Here is a 17626-nt window from a genome sequence, read left to right as displayed (position 1 = left end):
AACAAACAAACCTTTAACGCTCTATAACTTGCGTTGTAGTAGGCCTACAATAATAATTTTTTGCTTATTTTAAAGCTACAATTTCGCTCTATCTGTACATAAAATTTTGCAATTTTTAAATATTTAATACTAGTGCTAACGTACCTCACGGGTTCGTGCACCACACAGGTTCGTGCACCACTTTTGCCAAGCCCCCACCAAAACCACCCCATTCTGGCGCAAAACAGCCCACTTTGGCCCTGTATAGAGCAATATAACACGAGATATTATTCAGAGTCTACTTCTACTGCTTGCTTACACGTACGCGCGTTATGCCCAGTCTGATTGCACTGTCTGCAGCGCCTTTGAGTTGGCTCACCTCCTTCAGCGCGTACCTGCTTCTTTGCCTTCTTCCCATCACTACGCGCCCCAAACTCCTTTAGAGCAGTTAGACAAGCTCTATCCTTAACTATTAAGGTCCCTTCTGCCTGAACCCGCTTTCTTTTATGCGATCTACGTCGCGTAGCAGCCTCATTTGCTGCTTAAAGCTCTGCAATCTCCTTTTGCGCCAACACTAGCTTGTGCGCAATAATCGCTGCCCCCTTTGAGACCTTCTCAAAGGCCTCCACCATAGACGTTAGTAAGCTATCTATATGCTTCTAAATCCTTTCCTTAACAAGCGTCAATTGCGACCCTAGTTTAAGGGTATTGCTTAGGGTTTGCAACTGCCAGGACTTAGTGTTGATAGGCAGTGGTGGTGATAGAGTACGCAACTAGACGTCAAGGGCTGTTATAACCTGTTCTAGGTTAAATAGGACTAATCCAGCGCCTTAAAACCCTCCTTAGATATTACTAGAAGTAATTGCTGCATTATAGGCGCGTATAAAGCATGGTAGGAACTCAAGTTTCGTGATGTGGGTGATCTAGTTGCGCATAAGATCTTCGGCTTGGCGCCTGTACGCCTTCTTCAAAGGGGCAAAACATCCTACATCAAGAGGCTGCAGGAGGTGCGATAAGTGCGGAGGCATGCAGATAGTGATAATCTTGTTCTCCTTGCAGTACTGCTAGAAATCAAGCGAGTCGTGGCTCTCATAGCTGTTAATAATAAGGAGCCAATAAGCGCCTATAACCCTCCTCTTTGTATACTCATCAAAGTGCTTTAACTACTGCAGCCTAAGCTCATTTGTCGTTCAGCCGTTCTCAGAGACTGCAATAACCCAGTCCTGAGGCAGATTCTCCTCCTTGTACCAGGCAGAGAGGTGATAGCGGCCCTTGAAGATGATGAAGGGTGGAATAGCCCACCCTGTTGCGTTGATGCCCTAGATGACTGTTGTCCACTCCCTATTGCCTTGCTGTATTACCTTTAGCCTTCCTCGTCTCTCTGAAGCTGTAACAACCGCCCTAGTTAATATCTAGCCTATCATGAAGCCCAACTTGTTAAAGTTATACGTGTCTTTATCCTAGATACTGTACTTAGCTTTTATATTAGCTACTAGGCAAAACCAGCCCTAGATAACCTTAGGATCCTCGCAGAGTGCTCTCTTGTAATTGTACTTGCGATTAAACTTCATTGTGAACTCAGGGCGGTGCATAACCCACGTACTGGGCCAGTTTAAGCCAACCTAGCCTAGATTGCGCTCTGCGCGTAAGGAATTGGCCATATCAGCTACAGCTGCGAGCCTGGGGGGGAATCCGCGCGAGATGAGGTCAAGTATATGCTCAACAACTACGCCCTCCTCAGTCTTTGTCAGATTCCTTGATTTAGGCCAGCGATCTGCTTGTGGAGTCTGTCCTGCGCGTCAGCGGCTTAGTGTTGTATGAGTGACTTTGTAGATAGCTGCAGCGCGTCGCAAGGAGAGTGTTGCGTCTTGTTTAAGAGCTTGAAGGGCAGTCTGTATCTGACGCTCATTAGAAGGCTCTATCTAGTGTTGTTGTTGAGGCATCACGTATAGAGGTAGAGTTGGTGGGGGCTTGGCAAAAGTGGTGCACGAACCTGTGTGGTGCACGAACCCGTGAGGTACGTTAGTAGAACTAAGGGTAGCTATGCAACAATATTACAACATTATTTTAAGTTTATTAAATATAGGCACTTAGCGTTTTAGCTATTAGCAATGTTAGCGCGAAATTAGGGCTGTTAGGCGCAAATTAGGGCTGTTGGGGCTGTTAAACAGCTGTTGCACAACCATACCACAACTGTCAGCAACAGCCAGTCTGGGCCGGATTTCGAAAAACTTTTCCCGATGTAGGCCTTAACTAGGTAAAGCACTTTACTAGGCATACACAGACATGCTTATTAGGTGCTTATTAGCTACTTATTCTTCACAGTCACAGCAGCCACACTATACCTAAGTGTAATTAGTACTATGCAGACAACCTAATTATTACTCTCTGTATGCCTCCTTACACATCACATCTCCTCCAGCTACTTAATATTAGCTGCTATTCTCCTCTTAAGATGTTGTATAGACATAAGGTGTCTAAGCTTGCCCACTAAAGTATCTTCTATATAGACAAGCATAACTTCCTATAGATATACTTAAGGATCAGGCAGACTGCCCTATTAGAGAGTAACATTAAGGCTAGGTTTTAAGCAATAGGGCTTATCCTATTTAGTCTAGAGCATGTCCTGACATGCCTTACTGTAGTCAGAACACTATCTCTACTAGGGACAGCTACTAGTATAGAAGCAGCCTAGACAGCTAAGACACTACATACTATTAATTAATTGCAGAAGCAGGCCTGCCTTGTACAAGATCTCCTTAGGTGTTAATTACAGAGTCTAACTAGTTAAGCTATCTCTTGGCTTGTTAAGGGTTGTTAGCTTGCTATGCAATTAGCAACAATCCTAGCTTAAGAGAATGCAAAGCTACGTGCCGTAAATTAACACTAGCAACATAAGCGTTAAAATTATAGACAGTATATATCACGTAGGTAAGCTCTACAGGTTAAGGAAGCTTAGTTACCAGTCTTACAGGCTAATAATATAGTTAAAGAGGACGCTTAGGTTAACGCTGCCCTATAACGTCAGCAAGCACTACTAGGCTGGCGGATGGGTAGGGTATGCTTTTTTACGTTTTGGCTTATAGCTTCTTAACTAGCAGAGATACGCTTACATGATCTATTATTTGATAGAATTGTCTAGTATTGCGCCTTCTAGTAAAAAAAGAATTAGCTTATTCTGCCTAGTATTAGCTAAGTTATTAACACTACCTAGCAAAGTATACCTATCTATAGGTATGCTTGCTAGGTACCCCCCCTTTTTTAACGTTTTCTAGCCTCTAGCTTGTGCAGTTTAATAGTTATAACAAAACCTTCTACTATAAAAATATAGAGGTAGTTTTTCTCTTTCTTTTTAGCCCTAGTTTACTAGAATCTATGTATTATTGATAAGGTTTTGGGGGGTACCCACGAAGGACGTTGGAGTATACCCATTCCGCCAGCCTAAGCACTACTAACATGTAGCAAATGCCACGTGCAAGGTCACAATAGGACTTAATATAGAGCTATCTAATCTATCTTGCTTTAAAACCTCACTTAATTTGACTATGTAGTTGTAGAGTAGTTGCACGGCAAGTAAAGCGCGTTTTAGTGGGGTGGCTAGGATACTGATGTGGCCATCTTACTGATAGAACACGTTAGCTGTCCCTGCTTACAAAGCAGTACCAAGTTGCGGTAACCCGCGTTGAAGCATGTGCCAACCAGCTGTTCTGGCGTGCCAGGAGACACTAATCCTAGGTCTGCCTTTTCCTCCCCTCTGTCCTTACCTACCTAACGCTTCCGCCAGTGGGCAGACCAGTCTGTACGCTGCTCCTGCTAGACTTTGAGCACATCGTCCATTAGCTTATGAAGTATGATTTGATGGACGAAGTACGTATTGTCTTAATTACCGAATACAACGATAACCCATTCACGCCCCGGCAGGAACCGCACCGTAGTCTTTAAGCCGTCAAACGAGCCATCGCGGCCAACGAGAAGATGCCCAGGATACGATTCAACGACATGTCCAAGCGCATACAACACATGACCATAGAGCGGAAGCGCATCTTTCCCCTCAAATTGTATGATTGCCCGGCCCCTGAGCACCTGTTTGTGCGCATTGTAGACTTCATTGTCGGGCTCTGCAGCTCTCGTGCCGAACAGCACATCATCGTATCCTAGCTCGCCCGTCCGGTGGCTCAAGATCTCTTTAATGATGATGTTCGCGGTCATATACGGGTCTAGATCATCGGGCAGCAGCTTGGAGACTGAGGTCCGCCATCATTGCACGTCTGGGTATGCCTCATCGCCAACAAGCAGCGCAACGCATGCTGCAGTGAAAGCTTTGGAAGTACTCGCGCAGTCGAGGAAGGTGTCTGCGGTACAGGTAGTACTGTCGAGATCTGTTGCAGCCAAAAAGGAGGCAAAATGTACATACATTAGTACCCCAAAGTAGGCCTGCTAAGTAGGCCTATTCTGCCCGCGACAAGATCAGCCACGCCGTAGCCATACGATATATCAGTGGCGCCTGGGACCCATGTTAGCAAGACGTACTTTCGCGTAGATCTGGTCGCCTTGACCGACTGCGACTCCAAGCCCTGGTACCTTTCATTTTTCGATGAGCTTCTTAACGCTCTCATCGAATGTAGCAGTCGGGTACGTCATCGTTGCCCGTCTTGATAATCAGGAAAGGATGGCTTGCTGTGTGTAATCATGTCGAAGTTTGCAATAAAAGCTTCCTAATAAGATGTATTTCGTACAAGTACGAGGCCTGCTGCACCTCTTACTAAGACCGGTGGGGGAGTGGATGCTTGAAGGGGCTATCCAGAAATTGAACACGACGCTAAAGTGACCATACAATAAACAAACCCGACACATAGTAAGTAGTGCTCACGCTCCAACAATCACACCATTCGGCATCTGCAAGCCAATTGGTAACCCAGAAACGTACGGTGCAAGGAACTTCTCGCCTCGGACCTGCGTCAGCTTCTCCTCGACGTCCTTGTACATGTCGTACGCATTCATCTCCTCGATAGTCAGCGTCTTCTTCTCATCTTCGACCTTGTATGTCGCGCAGTTGTCCTTGTTTGCTGAGAAGCCAATGCGCTCGTTAATGTTGTACGCTGCTTTTGCTGCTGCTGCCTGCACGCGGGTGGCACGCGGCAACCTGACCTTCTCGTAGACTTCGAGTGCTTCCCGGACATCGCCCTGGAAGTAGGACTTGTTGAAGATGATTCCAATTGCTGCGGCGTCTTCAATGGCCATGCAAGCGCCCTGGCTCTGGTGAGGCATCATCTGCGCATGTTAGTCAAGATCCGCCAGACAAGCTTGGAATACATACCGGGTGACCTGCGTCACCCAACAAGCAGACGTTACTCTTCTGGAGGTATGGGTAGGGGTCGTGCACCCATAGCCTCCACGGCTGTACCTCGACACCAATTGCCAGGTGCGCCTTGACCTGTGCATCCAGCTCTGGGTAAGGAGCGAGCAATTCTTCGACAGGCCGGTCATCAGCACCCCACGCCTGTGTTGTGTAGTCGCCCCTCTCACGGGGGAAGAAGCAGTAGTAGGAGAGCAGCTTGCCACCGTTGCAGGGCGAAAGCACGATCTTGTCCCAGGTGCCGTCTTGGCCGCCCCAGTACTCCAGAGCATCGTTTTGGGAGTAGTCTACCAGACCGAGCTTGACGGCCTGATCGGTGCTGACGTTGGCGTGCAGACAGCTTGACTCTGCTGGGCGCTTTGCTGGATGTATCCCGAGAATACCGCGTACAGCTGAGCCGATGCCATCTGCGCCAACAATAAGGTCGTGTTTGGCGGTGACACCGTTCTTAAATATGACAGTGCCAGCCTTGAGATTGATATCCTGACACTATAAAGTGGTAAGCATGTGACAAAATTGCCGGAGATGCGATGCTTACAGCGTGGTTGACCAGCAACTTCGCTGGTGGACCTGCACCCTCCCCCTGCAATGCGCAGTCCTTCAGCATTGCGTGCATATACTGGCGATGGAACATGTTGTACGCGTATCCCCACTTCTGCTCATAATCATCAAGGCTGAATGTTGATACAGGCTCGCCAGTCTTCCAGTCACGGTTGATGAGCGACTTCAAGACCACGGGGTCGCCCTTTTGGACATCGACTCCCCACTCGTGTAGCCATCTTGTGCCGTTTGCTGCACAGGACACTGATGCGCCGACCTCACCGGCAAAGTCGTGCTTCTCATAGACGGTAACGTTGTGTCCAGCACGGCGGAGGGCGATAGCCACGGACATTCCTCCAATTCCACCGCCGATGACACCAACATCGAGTTGTCGCCAGCCTTGCGCCATCTTTCCTGATTGCTACCAGTGGTGTTAAGGTTTGATGTGTTTGAGAACCCAGGTGGTACGGGTACTTTGCGGTCTGTGAAGTCTGAAGTGCGCTTGAGGCGAGTAAGTCGCGGTGGTCTAAGAAAGAACGCGACGGGCCGAGTTCATATACACCATACAGCTGCAAGCTGCTCACGCTGATCCACGTTATTGCGAACACGCCGCCAACTCATCGCCTATCCGCGCGTATCGGAGGACGAGCATCGGAGGACGAGGCCGAAGTCCAGTGATCGCGGATAAGGACCCATAGGTATGAGCATTTCTGACAATTCTCTGAATGCTGATTGGGATGCTAAGCACTAAGATGCAGGAATAAGTATCGGAAACTGGTACGGAGGAAGGTTGACGGAAGATGCGGAAGGTGCGTCGGAAGCAAGCCTAAGCGCGCCAAACAAGGTGCATTAGCCGCTATTCGCGCAACTGCGGTTATCGCAGGTTCAATACTTAGATTTTTTCACATCGAAATATGATATTTCGCATCTCTATCTATACATCCCCCGCTTCAGATTGGAATCGTAGCGTTTGCAGGCAGACATGCGCCCCTCTCCTGCTCGATACGGGCAGTCGCGTTGACAACCAGATTTGCGAGAGGGCTCGTTCCACACTTCAACCCCAGAACGAAAGCCTGACTGTGCTGTCAAAGAGTCAGTAACTTGTCGCAGCCAGTACATGCACGACTATACATACCACATCCGCAAGGAAAGGTGCTGTGTGCGTATGATCCATCGGGTAATTTTCATCTACGACGGCTTTTCCAAGCAATTTCTGCGCTTGAGCGGCATACTGTCCATGCTGTACGAAGTATACGTTGGATTCTGGACCTCCGAGCTCGATAGTAGCCAGTCTGGCTTTGTTAGTCACAACTTGAGTAAAATACGGTGCAACTTACTGGCTGTAGTAAGAGAATACCGGCGATTTGTACGAGTAGTTACCCGACTCCCATACGTTTGTCGGTAGCTGTTCGTTGATCACCACACCAGCAGCCCCCAAATCAAGGTACTTCTTCGCTGCGGCTTTAATGTAGGTCGGGAAAGTCTGGACGATTTCCGTTGTATTGCTACGGAGTCAGAAACAATAGTTGGGCGTCTGGTGTAAGAACTCACTTGAAAACCACGCTGCAGGTCTCGTCACCCGCGCCAGGGCAGTCCGCTCGACCCTTGTCACCAGTCGAGCTGGTAGACCCATTGATTGGCGCTCCTGCATCGTTGATGCCAAACTCAATGACAACCCAATCTCCTGGTTGCAGACCCTGCGCGATACTGTCGAAGCGGCCTTCGCGGGTAAACTATGTATCGTCAGCAACGGGCCGCTGTATCGTGGTGTGGGTAACTACATACCGAACGCGCAGATCTTCCAGCAAATGCAGAGTTGTTCACTAAGGCTCGGTCGCCAAAGGAGTACTTCAAATACTGACCCCAACCCTCTGTACCGTTTTTGCCACCCAAGGGCGCTGTCGTCGAGTCACCTGCGAGCCACACAGTTGGTACCTTCGCTGAGGCAACGACGGCTGTGCTTAGCAAGCATGCAAGGCTTGTTTGAAGCTTCATGTTGTACTAAAACGATAGACGATTCGAGAGAGTGTGCAGGAACCCAAGGACCTGGTTGGCAGCGCCCCTGCCAAGTGCTCAGTACTTATGGCAGTGCAACCCCCCGCTAGGCCGGAGGACGAATTAATTAGGTCATGGCGTAAAGCGCAGAAACGGCCATGATTGCGGAGACCCCGCAAAGTCCGGGGATGATGTGCGCTCGCGGTCGGGTGAACAATCACCGAAAGAAGCCGAGATCTTCCGGTCTTGACTACGCAAAAACTGGTCGAGAATATTTCACGTTTTTAATTCTTGATTCTATCTAGAGCGACATCGAAGCACTTTGATACTAATTGGGTATACGTACGGAAGGGAAACGAAATGGGGGTGATGCTAGCTGGACTGCCCTGGATAACTATCTCAACCGTACACGGTATGGCAGCACCGCGACAGAAAAGGCATTTTATCAACGAGGGGCGCATGATCATCCGACGTAGACAATACAGCTGTCCGAATTAGTTCGTCGTTCACTGCTCGTAGAGCTCAAGCAGGGATGCGACATCTGTGGAGCGCTTCGTTTGCACTTCTACAGAGGTGCACACCTCATCTTATCGGCGCATGCCAAACTCGACGTCGTTCTTACGACCAGGCTTGATGTTGGGGTTGTACCAGGTGATGCAGACGACGAGTGTAGCTATCATCATCAGGCAGTCGTAGATGTACAGCGTCCACTCATGCTGGAGAAGGTATGCCTCCTGCGCCATGGTTAGCTCCGAGATGGAACAGTTTGAGGATGACAAGATTACCTTACCCATGGCGTACTCGACGACACGGCACATGTTACGGATGGTGATGAAGGCACTGGCGGCGTAGAGGAAATGAACCATCTTCTGCCATGAAATGCCTGCTGAGGCAGCAGTGGGCCTGGATTCCAGTCTGCGGTGCCAAGTGCCTGCGATGATGACGAAGAACAGGAAAATCAGGATCTGAAGGACGAGGCCGCCGAGTATGATGTTTTCGCCCATCTTGACACTATCTTTGTCATTCGCCTGCACCAGCATACCAGCACCGCCGCTCTGAATGAAGAAGCAAAAGACATCTCCAGTCACGAAAACCTTCGTAACCCAGTTGGCGCGGACGAGCGAATAAGATGCGGAGTCGGTGCGCATGATTAGACGGCCGAGGATCATGTAGATGGAGGCAGCGAAAAGGATGGGAGCGATCAGAATGAGGACAGACTGGATGATATAGGGTGTCTTCGAGACTGTGTCATTGTGTGCTGCTGCTCGTGCGGCGTAACCGATTGTCTCGAGCTGGGCGGAGGTCAGTATAGATGGTACAAGTTCGAGGCCGAGGCGTACCAAAGCACCGATGACGAACGGTATGCAGAACCAAGTGCGGTTCTTGATGAGTCGGAATATATGAGCACATGTGAGAACGGCAAAGATGATAGCGGCAACTGCTCCACCGGCAATGGAAGGTGTGTAAGGCCAGAGGACGTATTCGGTCTTTGTTGTGTCCGCCATAGTGGATGTGAAGTGGTCCCTGAACAGGTGTTTGAAAAGACAAGCTCTGGAGCGGCGTCGATCCTGAGTTCTGAAGGCTTTCGGTGCTTTTCGAACAGGTCGTCGGTGTGTTGTAGGGCCTGAGGCTGTGGAGGTGATCCTCGGTGCGGAGTTGATGTGGATGTGTGTAGAGACAGGGACGCCTTATGTCTAGCAGCAAAAGAGGTCCGCGTATATTCTATACGCCGTATCGTATTGTACGAGTAACGCTCGGACACTACGAAATGCCATCTAGATTGCATGTTCGTGCTTGAGCTTTCCGTAACAGGGTTCAAGAAGATCGCGCTAGTCGTATAACACTACGCTTTGATTGGGCCGCGTACTCGTTTGCGGATCCGTATTCGGCTTGTGCAGGAGTCTGCTGAAGTCGCTGCTAGGTTCAGTTCCAATTTGAAAAGTCGCTTTCAATATTAGCTTAGAGCAGATAGTCGTTTGCAAGAGCTATGGCTTGGTTGTCACCAGTGGCGGCATTGCACGCAATATTAGGTATGACGTAAAGCTGTGTAAGTCAGTAACTATGTTCAATATGTCAGGTTCAACTCACATGCGCAAATCATCTGTAGTGGCTGTATTTCACTACAGTGCTCGCCATAATCTCCAGAGTTTTGATAGCTAACGCAATATCGATGCGCATCCCGGCAATGGGCCCTCTCTATATATCAACGTTTTCAATGACCGCGCCCTTTGCGTCGAAACAAAGTACATGCAGCTATTTCCGGTACTGGGCTTCCTCATCTTGGGGTATAGGGGTTTTGATGGCTTCGGAGCTGCTCCTTCGGCCAGTCCAACCAGCCGCTCCACTCGCTGGGGACCAGTGCTTCGGCAACGCGCAAGATTTGCTCGGCCATACCGGCCAGATACCAGTGTTGAACACTACTCCGCTGTAAGAGAACAGCGTAGTGTGCGTAGATGATGAGCGATCCAGGTTGTCGCTCTGATAGTAGCTCCACGTAGCGATCGCTTACGAAGTGTATCCAGATCTTCAGGAGTGCGTCAGAGGGCGGTTCGTGAGATTTCTCCGCTGCTTCAAAAGTGAGGATCAGAATGTGAATGGCAAAGCCGTACGCATCAACAATATCAGGAGGGTAGAGCTGGTGTATGGCTTCGGCAAACTTGCGTAACTGCACGAGTTCGGTATCGATCGGCGGTTCTTGGATGAGCCAGTCAATGCCCTGAGTATCTTTTGGTATCAGCTTCTCCAGGACAGACGCTTTCATTGCACTGTAGAAGCTCGAAACCATTGGCCGGACTCGTCTGGTCAGAGTGAAGTTGGCCAGTAGAGACTCCAATGCGTGTTCTACGTCGTGGCCAGAATCGACAGAGCTTGCGCAGGAGTATGGGAATAGTACTCCTGCAAACATGAGGACAGCTTTGAAATTACTCTCGTCGATGTCACGGACAGAAGCTTGAAAAGTCGCAAGAGCAGTGTCGTGATGCCTACCGCCTATCAGAGCATACTCAACGGCTCTTGAGCTACACTCTGGAAGCCGACTAAGATGGAGAGCGGCTAGTGCGAGGAGCACGTGAAGAAGAAAAGGATACTCGAAAGCGGTCTGCACGACTACAGTTGCGTAAATCCCATGGGCCTCTGAGTCCGCTCCGAGAGATTGAGCGGTGACGGTCGTGTAATGATGTAGAAGACGCAATTGAAGGAGGTTGATAGCTGTTGGACCTTGTACCGGCGAAACAGGCAGACCTGGAATGGATGGCTCGGGCACCCCGCCTTCTGTTGATGAAGGTGTGTAGGTCGAGGTGACGGGCAATGGTGAGCCGATTGACCCTTCACGACTTTTTGCTGCTCGATATTCGCACGGCGTCCCTTGCTTCACGCAATTTGCGCAATTCGGCTGCTGTTCATCGCACTATTTGTAGTAATCAGCCTCGCTCATCTGCGGCTGATATGATTGGTACAGTCACACCTTCACATGACGGGCTTTGCAAGGAAGACAGCCGTTCCGCGACTTCTTGTGTGGCTTGCGCGTCTTAACCCTCTCCATTGTGGCGTTGTCACGGCATCGGCATGTATTTAATTATCGACGTGTTGAAAACGGTAGGGAAATAGTTTGAGCTTGGGCAGACAAGCGTCGTACGGTAGAGGAAGGAGCCGGTCCCGGCGCTAGTCATGCGTCATTGCCGATCCTGCATTCGCCGGCTTTGACCCGTCACCCGAGTCATCTTTATTCTGCAAATACACCCTCAACTGCCCGTATCGGATATCTACAATACCATCAGCGTGGCATCAAGAACTCAAGTATTCGTAGCTGCGTTCATGCGTGTCATGATGAGAGGTCCGTTTTCGTATGACGCCACATCCCTGAATTAGTTCAGCATATGCTTGGAAGGGGTTCACCAAGTTACCATATCAGTAAGATGTTTCTGCAGCAGTCTGTACAGTCATGTGCGTTGGTTTCTGGCAATTTCCTTTTTTAAAAAGATGCCCGATAGAGTAAGCGCGGCTTTCTCTCTTCGTGATCTGGTGGCCTAACAGGGTGCTCAAGACAGCCCATATAAGCAGGAAGAACGCTTCCTCGGCCAGGAAGCAAACTTCATCGTACCTTACTCAGGGCTTGTGACAAAAAATTTGCTCGACCAGATTGCCGATTTTAATTGCTTTCCATTCTACTTTCGTTGCTCATGATACATCTACAACTTTGACGACAGCTTTCCGCTCTTCTGAGCGGTGTATGTTGCAATAAGATCCATCAGCGCCGGGCTAAGAACATCGTACGACTCAAGACCCTCCTTCTTGAATTTCTGACGAACCTCGTCCATTCCCTTGGGATCGAAGCCCTGCTCGATGATACTGGAGACGAAGGCAGCGAACTGAGGTTCTTGCCACCCCTTGGAGTCGCTGAGCTCTGTGTGCACAAAGTCCAGGCCCTTGAACGGGTGGTCGTTGACAATACGGCCGTACATGTGGACTCCGCACTCTTTGCATGCGTTGCGCTGGATGGCTGCTGCTTCATCGACAATGTGGATCTTGTTGGCATTGGCGGTTACGTGGACCTGGTCTGCGGGCAGGACGCCAACTACGGAAAAGAGAGCGCCGGACGGCTTCCAGCATTTTGAACAGCCGCAGGCATGGTTGTGAGCAACGTTCGATCCAAGCGTCACCTCGACTTTGTTGTTGGAGCAATGGCAGTAGAGCTTGCCGCCAGCTTTGTTGGCATCGCCTTTCTTGATGCCAGAGTCGACGGAGGGGTGTAGCGAAGGTGCCATTGTGAGTGAGAACGGGAGGTAATTTCTGATGGTTTTCAGGGACGCAGCGATCGAAAACATGTTAGCAAACTGAGGGCTGCGATGCCGCAATATATACGCCTGCGGTTCCGCATCTCGGGTTACGTTACGCTCCCCTCTCGGCGAGTACCCACTTCATGACCGCGGGACCAATGGCGGACAGGCAGAGAGTTGAAAGGGCTCTTGGAAAATGGAGCGATTCCCAGCGTTTACCTGAAGCATGCGGTCCGAGAGAGTCGTGGGGTCGCCAAGTGTGTTTGAGTCCCTGATTCGGACAGAGAACCCCGCGTTGAAAGCGGAGCCGCCTTTCGCCTCTGGAACTGGAAGCCGTTGCGACATTGTAACTTTCGAGAGCGCTCTTCCCATCAAAATTGCCGCAAATTCAGCTCTGTCCTCATTGATCAAAGCTGAAAGACATGGTAGACGAAACTTGATGGGGACCGGGCGCAGAACCGATGAGTGCAAGAGTCGCTGTGGACGAGGTGCGGGAAGGCGCTACGGATCAGGTCCCGGTTGCCGGACTCTTATGTCGGGGAGAGCTAGATACAACATCACACTCAACTGTAGTCTCCAAAAGCTCCACCGGCCCACAGGTCTCGTGCAAATAATCGCTGAAGACCTCCCATTTTAAAGCTCGTATCCAACTTACCTCACCTTACGACATAAAGCCTGCTTAGCAACAACCCCACAAACGCAACAAGCAGAAATCCTTGCCACGGCCATAAAAAGCCATGTGAATTACGATTTCAAAGCGCTTCCATTCTTGGAAGACGCCCAACTCCGCGAAACACGACGACTCACAATCCACCACGGCCCGAGAGTAACTCATTCGAGTTCTCCAACATTCAGCTGCAGTATGTAAAAGCCAACTGGCAATCACTCTCGGTACGCCTCATCTTGCAATTCTGCGAGTGTGATCGTCGATGAGCGCTTTGGGTCCTCTTCATCTGGAGTGAGTCGCTACACGACCGCCGTATTGGAGCAGGTGCGGTGCAAGCTGATACTGTAGCCCAGGCGACCATAAAGGCCGGGGGTAGATAGCAAGGTCTTGTCTGGTGAGAAACATGTCGGACCAACACGAAATATGTTTTCGGGCCTCACTAGACATGCGGCGAGGCACACCGGACCGGTACTTGCAGAAATAGACAACCAATGAAGGGGATACTAATCGCCGTGTATCATCCCACACCCTTCCAGTCCAGGTCTTCTGAAGCCGTGCTGAGCAGAGATTGTGGCAAAGCGTTTCGACCAGAGAGTTGAGAACGTACGTCGCTCGGAATTGTAGGATCGACGGGTATAGGTGAGCATATCCTTCGTGCCAAGAATCATTGCAATTGCGGATTGAAGAAGCCCACCGTGAGACGAATATCAAGCTTTCGGATGGGCACGATGCCAGGAGAATCTGTCTTCAGGTGAGCTGGGCGACATATCCGAACCATCTGCACATCAGGGCGCAGACTCGGCCATGCCGAAGAAGCGCAGCCCCATCTCCAGCGAGGTCATGCTCACTGCATGCAAATAACTACGAGATAATGCCGGCTTGGGACTTGATCCGGTGGTCGTGGATGTTGAGCCTGCATCAGGACTGTGGCACCTCGAGTGGGTGGCTGTACCAGAGGCCTTCGTTGTTGCGGCTCTCTTCACCAAAGGGGCTTCGCGCTCAGTGGCCTTATTGTCAGCACCGACTCGGTGTGGCGTACAAAGTCCTCTGCTCCCCGAGATGATTGATGCTGGGAGGAGCAGTGATGGGTCTAGCCTTTCAGCGAAGGCAGCCGGCTCACGACGCTGTATCGAGGCTGCGAGACGTCGATTGAGGGGACAGCGAAAGGCAGCAGGGAGCAGCTTGAGCGCTTCTGCGAGCCAGCGAACTACATCGGCGTGAACCAGGCCATGCCCGACAATGCGATGTGAATGTCTGCCCGACAGTGCGAGACACGAACGAGTCCAACATAATCAATAGCAAGACCACACCATTCCCAGGCCGCACCCACCAGTACAACATCTCATCCGCACACGCACGCAGCGACCCACCACAACAAGTCCCAGGTCTCAGCGCAAACCGCCACCAAACGCCCATCCCACCATCTCGCCCCCGTTCATCTCAACTCTCCTCGTTCCTCGCCCCCATCCACCTCACCCCCCGCACCCCGCTCAGCCCGCGGACAAACATATTCCCCCCTCTCAGAATCCCACCTACAGCCCGGCGGGCAGACATACTCGCCCTTCTTTGGATCAAACGAGCAAATCGGCAACTCAGACGACGTCGAGCCAGACGAAGCGCCCGCTGGACATCAGCCGAGTTACGAACGCGATTTAAAAGATACTATACTCACTCATCTCTGTTCTAGTCTCCGTCTCGGACGCAGCAGCGCAGTAGCTCAGCCCCGGCTCGATGACGCAGGTGTCGCGGTCCAGGCTGGGGTTGAGTCGAAGCAGGTCCTCGACGTCCAGGTTGATGATGTGGGCGATTGATTCGCAAGTATTGGGTGGTGAAGTCCAGAGGTTCTGCTGCGAGGGCTCGAGAATCAAGGGCCTGTTCGCGGAGTCGTAGTGGTTGTAGTAGTAGAGGCAGGTGGATGGGGTGCCGGGTGCGAGAGGCAGGGTGGCGATGGTTCCGTAATTGCTCATCGTCTGCTTGAGATGTGTTTATGTTGGTGGACTTCAGACACGCAATGGTGACGCTGGTTGGAGATGAGAGCCTGGTCGGGAGACAGCTCGGGGGGTTCGCTCCGGCTAGTGAGCGCGCTAACCGTGTCTCTCGTGAAGACGCGCATTCATGCCTGCGTCAACCTGGACCATGCAGGTGCAGACCGAGTTTGATCGACGGCATCCCAATGCTCAAGTCCAACGTGCAAGTGTCGAATGCGGACTGGGCAACGACAGGTAGCACGCGCGCGGTGAAGACGCCAGACGCGCATCGACCAGAGTGCGCAACACGAGTGCAGCACTGAGGCGCGAACGAAGTATACGCATGTCGCTGCTGTCGTGCATTTAAACGGGAAGCGCTGTAATCTAGGCCATACCGACAAGCTCATGAGAGCTGGCCGATGTGAACGTGGCTCAGAAACGTCGAATGCGATGCACGACCGGAGTATACAGTGTGAAGCCGACTTGTCCAATACGAAAAACACATGTCATGCGCCGTACTCCAAGCCCTGGTATCATATCATCTCGCAAGCCCAAACGCAAATGCAGCCCCGAATGCAAAAGCAAATGCAAATCGCTATCCAGCGCAAACGCCCTCCAACACCCCCGACGCATACCTACATCAACAACGCACCTCAGCTAGTATCCATAGCCTCGCTCTCGCCCTCGGTCTTCGCGCCCCTCCCCCGCCCCAGCGCCTCGACAATGCCCTCCAGCGCTCGGACCTCCTCAGCCCTGACGCGCACGCCCTCGACGGCGCCCTCGACGCCCTCGCGCGTGTCCACGCCCCTCTTCTCCAGAATGCGCTTACTCTGGCTCTCGAGGTACACCTTGCGCTCGCGGCCCGTCTTGTCTGCGTCCGCATCGGAGGTGGTCGGCAGCGCAGTGGAGGCGAGGTGTGGTTGGAGATTGGCGAGCAGCTGGCGTAGGGAGGGGAGCTGCGAGGTGGTGAAGGAGGTGTGTGTCGCGAGGGGCGTGGGGGACACGGTGGTCGAGACGCCGTGCTGAGATTGGGGAAGAGAGAGGCCGAGATGCTTTGCGCCGTCGGCGTGCGCGAGGAACGCAAACGCACCTCGATTTGCCTGCTCTGCGGGTGCAGGACTCGCGCTCTCCCTCTTCAGCTCTGTCGCGGGGGTGAGCAGGGCGCGCAGCTGCGCAAGGGTCGCCTCGTTTCTGCGCTTCTCAGCCAGCAGCGCGACGTGCAGCTTCCGCGTCTCGACCAGCTTGCGCCGTAGCGCGTACAGCTTCTCGGGCGTCCACGACCCCGTCGCGTCCGCGGGCAGCGCCTCAACGCCGTCATAGTGACCCAGCCTCACCCACCGCGCCAGCTCCTCGTCGCCGCGCGGCAGACACAGCACGTTGCGCAGCGTCCAGATCTCCAGTTTGTCGAAGTTCTTGTCCACTGCGTTCTCCATCAGCGTCTCGAGCTTGAGCACGCCCTCCTCCATCTCGAGCGCCGCGTCAGGGTACACGTCCAGCCCATCGTCGTCCCTGCCAGGCGTGCGGCCCTCGGCAGCATAGCGGTCAGCGAAGCCGAGCAGGTGCGGCGGAGCGTTGGAAATTCCAGTCGCGAAGGTGTCGGTGCAGCGGTAGAGGACCTCGTTTATGGTGTTGATGATGTCGTCGATGAGACTCTGGGCTTCTTCTTAGCTGTGCAAAGTGGCCCGCGACGGCGGGGGGCGTACAATGGGAGGCCAGGAGAAGTGCTCGGTGAGGAGCATATTCTCCTGCTGTTGCGCATTCGCCATCGTGTGCTGTTCCGTTGCTCGAGTGTTTGCGCTTCAATGTTTGTCGCGTTGCGGCGCGAATGTTTACGCAGGCATCTCGGGCGACGCTACTGTGGTTAGCGCGCCCCGCTCGGACTGCCGGATCGAGGTTGGAAAGCGCAGCCGGATGACGTGCATTCCGCTGCGCTCCGCCAACACCGAATGGTAACACCGTGGCGTCGATGAGCATGGTTCGAGTCCGAGTTCCCGCTTTGCCATTTGCTTGGCGACCGGTGCGGGTGCTCGGATGCGGCAGGTGACATTCACATGCATGCCAGAACCATGACAGGCAAACAACAGGGTATGGGAGAGGAGGTTCGCTCCTCCCGTGCATGATATTTCTGGGCGATGGCCATGCTCCAAGCATCAATAGATAGCACCTATGGGCTGTGAGACTGAATTACCTATACAACCAACACCCACCGCCAGGCCGCGGTTCATCCTCCTTCCCTCCCTGTGCGAGCCTCGAAGCTTCTAGCACACTTCTTCTCCACCGCACCTCCTCACGTGCAGCACTGCGTTGATATCTCATCACTATCAGTACCATGCACAGGTAGTGGCAT

General features: G+C 52.0%; 7 protein-coding genes across 7 annotated transcripts; all 7 read right to left on the bottom strand.

The window, feature by feature from the left end:
• Positions 1-4662: 4662 nt before the first annotated feature.
• On the bottom strand, positions 4663-6650 carry M421DRAFT_426069 (FAD/NAD(P)-binding domain-containing protein). Its single transcript, XM_033594281.1, has 3 exons — positions 5874-6650; positions 5297-5824; positions 4663-5250 (listed from the first exon to the last, which is right to left on the bottom strand). The coding sequence occupies exons 1-3, from the start codon at positions 6282-6284 to the stop codon at positions 4846-4848; spliced, it is 1344 nt and encodes a 447-aa protein (XP_033443504.1). The 5' UTR covers positions 6285-6650; the 3' UTR covers positions 4663-4845.
• Positions 6651-6825: 175 nt separating this feature from the next.
• M421DRAFT_75865 (carbohydrate esterase family 12 protein) lies at positions 6826-7870 on the bottom strand (the record flags this gene model as incomplete). The annotated part of the gene is made up of 5 exons (XM_033597174.1): positions 6826-6957; positions 7011-7167; positions 7213-7380; positions 7427-7608; positions 7661-7870. The coding sequence occupies 5 exons, from the start codon at positions 7868-7870 to the stop codon at positions 6826-6828; spliced, it is 849 nt and encodes a 282-aa protein (XP_033443503.1).
• Positions 7871-8316: 446 nt separating this feature from the next.
• M421DRAFT_330262 (RTA1 like protein) lies at positions 8317-9737 on the bottom strand. The gene is made up of 2 exons (XM_033589375.1): positions 8656-9737; positions 8317-8604 (listed from the first exon to the last, which is right to left on the bottom strand). Exons 1-2 carry the CDS (start codon positions 9373-9375, stop codon positions 8458-8460), a joined length of 867 nt encoding a protein of 288 aa, XP_033443502.1. The 5' UTR covers positions 9376-9737; the 3' UTR covers positions 8317-8457.
• On the bottom strand, positions 9738-11465 carry M421DRAFT_330253 (uncharacterized protein). Its single transcript, XM_033589374.1, has 3 exons — positions 11334-11465; positions 9959-11276; positions 9738-9913 (listed from the first exon to the last, which is right to left on the bottom strand). Exons 1-2 carry the CDS (start codon positions 11409-11411, stop codon positions 10146-10148), a joined length of 1209 nt encoding a protein of 402 aa, XP_033443501.1. The 5' UTR covers positions 11412-11465; the 3' UTR covers positions 9738-9913; positions 9959-10145.
• A 592-nt stretch (positions 11466-12057) lies between these two features.
• On the bottom strand, positions 12058-12633 carry M421DRAFT_75890 (glutathione-dependent formaldehyde-activating enzyme; the record flags this gene model as incomplete). The annotated part of the gene is made up of 1 exon (XM_033597177.1): positions 12058-12633. One exon carries the CDS (start codon positions 12631-12633, stop codon positions 12058-12060), a length of 576 nt encoding a protein of 191 aa, XP_033443500.1.
• Positions 12634-13976: 1343 nt separating this feature from the next.
• Positions 13977-15279, bottom strand: M421DRAFT_9887 (uncharacterized protein; the record flags this gene model as incomplete). Its single annotated transcript, XM_033598671.1, has 3 exons — positions 13977-14053; positions 14849-14935; positions 14985-15279. The coding sequence occupies 3 exons, from the start codon at positions 15277-15279 to the stop codon at positions 13977-13979; spliced, it is 459 nt and encodes a 152-aa protein (XP_033443499.1).
• A 653-nt stretch (positions 15280-15932) lies between these two features.
• Positions 15933-17045, bottom strand: M421DRAFT_104589 (uncharacterized protein; the record flags this gene model as incomplete). The annotated part of the gene is made up of 2 exons (XM_033587043.1): positions 15933-16931; positions 16983-17045. The coding sequence occupies 2 exons, from the start codon at positions 17043-17045 to the stop codon at positions 15933-15935; spliced, it is 1062 nt and encodes a 353-aa protein (XP_033443498.1).
• Positions 17046-17626: the final 581 nt, after the last annotated feature.

The sequence above is a fragment of the Didymella exigua genome (genome assembly GCF_010094145.1).
Source record: "Didymella exigua CBS 183.55 unplaced genomic scaffold M421scaffold_53, whole genome shotgun sequence".
Taxonomy (NCBI): domain Eukaryota; kingdom Fungi; phylum Ascomycota; class Dothideomycetes; order Pleosporales; family Didymellaceae; genus Didymella; species Didymella exigua.
This window is presented reverse-complemented; position numbering and strand designations above follow the sequence as displayed.